Consider the following 6085-nt stretch of genomic DNA (forward strand, 5'->3'; position numbering starts at 1 on the left):
GAGAATCCCAAGCAGGCTCGGCACTGTCAGTGCAGAGCCCGATGAAGGGCTTGATCCTATGAATTAAATTTGAGATCATGACCTGAGCCAAAATCAAGAGTTGGATGCTTAACTGACTGAGTCACCAGGTGCCCTTAGCTTTTTTTTTTTTTTAATTGTCATATGCAGGAGAGTTAGTCCAAATTATCTCTTCATTCTTACTAGAAGCAGAAGTTAAATACTCTTCTCTACTACGTTTTTCCTAGAATTCTATAAAGATGACCAAATTGTCAGAGCTATTTTCCAGTTGATCAGTGGGGTTGGGATTTTTGCCCTGCTGCCCAGACGCTTTTGGAGTCAGAGCTGAAATTGACTTCAGAGAGTTCCTGCAGGTGACAGAGGAGATGTACGATGGACAGGTTCAATCAGACCTCCCCTGTGGTGGGGTTCATTCTCCTGGGACTCTCAGCCCATCCAAGGCTGGAGAAAACATTCTTTGTGCTCATTCTACTGATGTACCTGGTGATCCTGCTGGGCAATGGGGTCCTCATCCTGGTGACCATCCTTGACTCCCGCCTGCACACGCCCATGTACTTCTTCCTGGGGAACCTCTCCTTCCTGGACATCTGCTACACAACCTCCTCTGTCCCCCTCATTCTCGACAGCTTCCTGACCCCCAGGAAAACCATCTCTTTCTCAGCCTGTTTTGGGCAGATGTTTCTCTCTTTTGCCATGGGAGCTACAGAGTGTGTCCTTCTGGGCATGATGGCATTTGATCGCTATGTGGCCATCTGTAACCCCCTGAGATACTCTATGGTCATGAACAAGGTTATATACATACCCATGGCTGCTGGCTCCTGGGCAGCTGGTATCACCAACTCTGTAGTTCAGACATCCCAGGCTATGAGGCTGCCCTTCTGTGGGGACAAAGTCATCAATCACTTCACCTGTGAGATCCTGGCTGTCCTGAAGTTGGCCTGTGCTGACATTTCTATGAATGTGATCAGCATGGTTGTGGCTAATGTGATCTTCCTGGGGGTCCCAGTTCTGTTCATTTTTGTCTCCTATGTATTCATCATTGCTACCATCCTGAGGATCCCCTCAGCTGAGGGGAAGAAAAAGGCCTTCTCCACCTGCTCTGCCCACCTCACAGTTGTGGTCATCTTCTATGGAACCATCCTCTTCATGTATGGGAAGCCCAAATCCAGGGACCCCCTGGGGGAAGATAAGCAAGACCTTTCAGATAAGCTCACCTCCCTTTTCTATGGGGTGGTGACCCCCATGCTCAACCCCATCATCTACAGCCTAAGGAACAAGGATGTGAAGGCTGCCGTGAAAAACCTGGTACATCAATAATACCTGATTGAGTGACTATCAAAGAATTCCAGACTGCCAGAATGCAAGACCTCCAAACTCCTCATTGTGTTCATGGGAAAATGGTAACCCAAAGTAGAGAAGGGAGTTTTGTAAGGTCCATGTTGTAGACCATGTGACTAAGGCTAAAAAGTAAACTGGTTCTCTATCTACTCACCCACCCACCCATTGTTCCATTGACTAATGGAAGCTTCTATCTATGAACCTAGAAGGAAAGAACCTTCACAGTTCTAGAAATGTTGGCTAGTTTTTGGCTTTGTGCACAACCACAGTGACATGTGAGAGCTGTTTTATGCTAGTGAAATCTTAGATTCTCTGCCACCAGAAGCTGGTGCATATCTGTGAAGCCTCATTGGTGTGTGCAAAATTAAGAGATAGACACAGAATCTGGTTTTAGTAGAACTGGGCTCTTGGAATATGCTGTGAGGCCCTATGTAGAATTGTTCATCACTGTACATGTTTTGATATTATCCTAGAGGCCTGTGTTCAGTAAGAATAACATGAAAAATAAAATTTGTACCATTGGCTGATAGCACCATTGGCAAGAATTCACCATAAGTCTTGGCCCCAGTAAAAAAGGGCTCTTACCTTCAGTATGGAACACTCTGAGGAAGCACAGAGAGATGTCTGCACTCTGCTACCCATACCCCAGGTCTAATCACACACTGGTACAGTCCTACATGGCTGGGAGTCAGCAGGTCTCAATCTCTTGTTGCCCACACAAACTATATGACTCACAGCATCAAACACCATGGGGGTGCCCAGACAATAAGGAGGCCCAAAAAATGTTTTGGGGAAAGCAAAGGGTTATAATAATCCTCAGTTGCATGGCTATCATCAGCCATTAGTAAGAGTTGCTCTACATTGGTTATGGCACAGGTATGATGGGCTGTGGAGCTACAGGTTTGGACTCTTTGGGTTGCAGCCCTAACAGCATGGAGGTTGGAGGTCATTTTAGGTGAGAGATCTTCAACTGCACAGAAGACAGAATTCTACTCACCCTGGTTTAAGACTACTGTGGATTTATCCAAAAGTAGGGCCAACCTCAGGCAAAGTTAATCAGGCTCTAGCTCCTTTGCTCTGAGATTCTCTTGACTCTTCACTCTTCCATGTGTCAGCTTTGTTCTCAGGCTGACTCTTCTCATGGTCACAAGATGGCTGCTGTAGTCCTGGACCTGCATTTTCCACATTCATTTATGGGATAGAAACCACTGGTGCCTACAACCCAAGAACGAGTGTCCTGAAGTTTGCTCTGACCCAACCAATGGATGCAAACTGCAAACCAATCACAGTGGCAGGTGAGATAAGATTATGCAGATTAACTTAGACCAGCAGCCCCTGCTCTGAAACAGAAGGTGGGGTCAGTCTAACCTAAGTCTATGGCTGCTACACAAAGGAAAATCTGGAGTTGTTAAGAAAGTGGTAGAGGGGCAATGGACCCTGGAAGAGCAGCTGACAAATGTCCACCATTTTCTGGGCCCTACGTGAGGCTTATTCTGGGAAACCCCTAGGAGGGTAGAATGCCTCTTATTGAATGTTGAAGCAGAATATTCCCAGCCTGGCCAAGTGTATGCTCAATGTCAGACTAAATCTGATTAAAGAAAATGAATACAAGAATATTCCTGTACATCTGAGTTTTTGTCCTAGATTCACATCAGTCCCTGATATGTTTGTGTCATGTCTTAACTCTGCACCTGAGAAGTCCTCCTGATGGTCTGCCCTTTGAGGTGAATCTTACTCCTCCTTGGCTTTGCAATCTTATAATTTTTCTACTTTTAGTTTTCCTTTGCCCCATTTTCTCACCTGTTTGGCCTTGGGTGTAGTTTGGGGCTATCTCAGTCCTTTGTGAGATGATGCCAGGCATATATTAAAAGACCAACAAGCAAACAAAACAACAAATAGGCAAGCAAACAAGTAAACAAACAAAACCCAGATGAACTAATGACAAAACATGACAGTGGGAGGGACAGTGGTCTGGCTGTTGGAGAAGCAGCCCCTCCCAGCTCTTTTCTCTGGGCCTTGCTGTCTCTCTCCCCAGCTGTGCGTTAATTTGGGACTGGATGGCCTTGAGGTCCTTCCAAAGCTGACCTTCCAAGGTAGTGATTTTAACCCCAGGCTACAAGCATGAGACTAGGGATGGTGAAATGCCATTTTGTGAAAGTCACCTTCTAGTATCATGGCCCCTAGGGCATACTTGCCCTGTGCTGCTTCCTCAACCCCCAGTCCCCTGTGTTTATTATATGTGGCACACGACACATACAGGAGATGGTGATTATCAGTATTTCCACGTATGTACTTAGATTTCCCTGAACATAAGCCCCTGTGATCAGATCTCAGGTCCTTTGTCATGGACACTCCCAAAGGTACGTCTGTGCTATTTGCAATTGCACTTGAAAGAGTCTGCTCTTTCCCAGATTCTGGGTGGTGGCAGAGGTTCCTTTCATGGAGTATTGCATATAAAATACCAACACTGCCTGCAGAGATTAGGACTTCTGGTGGGCTTTCTCACAGGAGAGAGGAAAGAGAACAGCAGTCTCTACTGAACTTCTCTTTGGGGTTGGGGACAGTGAGAGGGGATACTGTGGAACCTCTCTCATTGGAAATCTTAAAATGAGGATCCTACTCTCGTTGAATGGACCACAGTCCTACCCTCCTCACCACCAGAGGTGAGCAGGGATGCCAGCAAGTAGAGGAAAGTGGTTGCACCCCGGGAGAGGATGGGCAAGGGGACGCAGGGAGAGTCCGGGGCCCTGTGTTGGTGTCTCTGTTGATCTCTCATTCTCCATGCTGTCTGCCTCTGCATTTTCCTTTGTTTCATGATCTCTACTTCATCTGACTCACTGTGTTAACAATGTGGTTAGAGCAAGTCTTACTAACAGTTAATAAGAGGGATGGAATTGAGCATTATTATAACCCTTTGTTCCCCCACCCCATTTAAAACATTTTCCTTATAGTCTGGGAACACAATGTTCTGGCTCAGTCAGCCCCAACTCTATAAAAACTTCTGCTCATGAATTCTAGGTGATTTCCCTAATCAACTCAAATACATTCTTAGGGGGAAAAATGAGAAAAAATTTACTGGAGCCTACGCAAGTGAATATTTGTTTGTATAACTAAAAGAGCAAAACTAAACAGATGGAGATGAAAGTTCACTGAAGAGTCAGTGGCTCACAGCTGGTACTGGCTGTAGACTCAGGAACCATTAAGATTCCCAAGGGACCCTCTGAGGCCCAGGGCTGGTTCTGTTTGCTCCCAATTAAGGCTGATGCTTTGTTCCCCTGGGGCTTAAGTCCAGGAACCTGAGTATTGTGGAAAGTCCATTAGTATCCCAAATTGAATCATTACAACAGCTGCTGCTAGCACTCCCAAAGAAAATGAGAGAGTAGTTGAAAGAGCAACCGGGTAGGAAGGATGGAGAGGTGGGCATGGAGGCTGCTCAGGTCAGCACACCCTGGGGCTGAGCCATCCTGCCAGGCCCCTCCAGAGGTGCTGTGAGCCCAGGCCAGGGAGCCTGAGACCTGCCTTCCAATTCTGCTTCCATTCGCCACTGGTGAGTTTCTTTCCCTCTCTGGGCCTCAGTTTCTTTGCCTGTTAAATGCGAGTGTATCCTCCCATCCCTCTCACTAGACAATGCATGAGAAAACACCTAGGGAGAGCCCAGAGGGCTCACAACCTGTCACTCATGGATTACGGGTCCCCTCTGGGTTCCCCCCTCCACAGTTCATGGGCTATGGCTCCCAATTCCCAAGGCCACTTCGGGCACTGTTTGAAGGAGGCTTGGGTGGCTGATGTGTGGCCCTGGCTACCTGTGCCTGCTGCAAACCTGCCATCTGGTGGACATTCCTGCAAGCCTCGGGGATCAGTGCTTCTGGAATCTTAACGTGCTCAAGAGTCACCTAGGGCTGTTGTGAAGATGCAGATTTGGATTCAGTGAGTCTGAGGTGGGACCCAAGACTCTACATCTCTGAAACGTTCCTGGGTGCCTATGCTGCTGCTCTGCGGGCCACACTTTGAGTAGCGGCCCTCGAAGACGTGGGACCGGGACCAAGGGAGTGAAGGAAGAGGCAGGGAAGCAGCTCCCTCATAGAGGTCTCCTGACATGCGCCAAGTCCTTTGGCCTCAGCCACCGACTCTGGTCTCTCCAGTGCCAAGGGCAGCAGTTGCCCTGTGACCTCACTTCTCTTATGGATCTAAGAATTGGTGATATATCAGTTTGTTCAGCTTTTTACTTGTCAACAGAGTGTTGACGGCCAAGCTTCTTACACGTGAGACCAGAAACTAGCCATTCCCCATTTCAAATAGCTCCAAAGTGCAGTCAAGTGCAAACAGATATACAACGTGGTCAAGGGCAGAACAAGAGGCATAAATACAGCAGAGGAAGAAATACATACCAACTTTTGCAGAAGACACAGTTATATTTCTAAAAATTAACCAGAAAGCTATTAGTAATATGAGTTCAGAAAAGGTAAGGAGATAGAAATAGCTTCTCAAAAATCAATTGTATTCCTACATACCATCAATATACAAAAGGGAAAAAAAACAAGAATGTGCTATTTGCAATAGTAACAAATATCAAATGATTGGAAACAAACATAATTCCAGACATGACAGAGTTAAGAAAAAAAAAATGATGAGTGTTTTGGGAGTACAGAGGAAGACAAGGTGATTGACCAGGAATAACTCTAGGGAGAAGCAAGAGAGAAGAAATACATTAAAAATGACCTTAATTTTG

At 46.4% G+C, this 6085-nt stretch overlaps 1 protein-coding gene across 1 annotated transcript; it reads left to right on the top strand.

Moving 5' to 3' along the window:
- The first annotated feature begins 384 nt into the window (after nt 1-384).
- On the top strand, nt 385-1387 carry LOC132663820 (olfactory receptor 13C7-like). The gene has a single exon (XM_060610398.3). The coding sequence runs from the start codon at nt 391-393 to the stop codon at nt 1333-1335; it is 945 nt and encodes a 314-aa protein (XP_060466381.2). The 5' UTR covers nt 385-390; the 3' UTR covers nt 1336-1387.
- Nucleotides 1388-6085: the final 4698 nt, after the last annotated feature.

Source organism: Panthera onca, chromosome D4 (genome assembly GCF_046562875.1).
Source record: "Panthera onca isolate mPanOnc1 chromosome D4, mPanOnc1 haplotype 2, whole genome shotgun sequence".
Lineage (NCBI taxonomy): Eukaryota > Metazoa > Chordata > Mammalia > Carnivora > Felidae > Panthera > Panthera onca.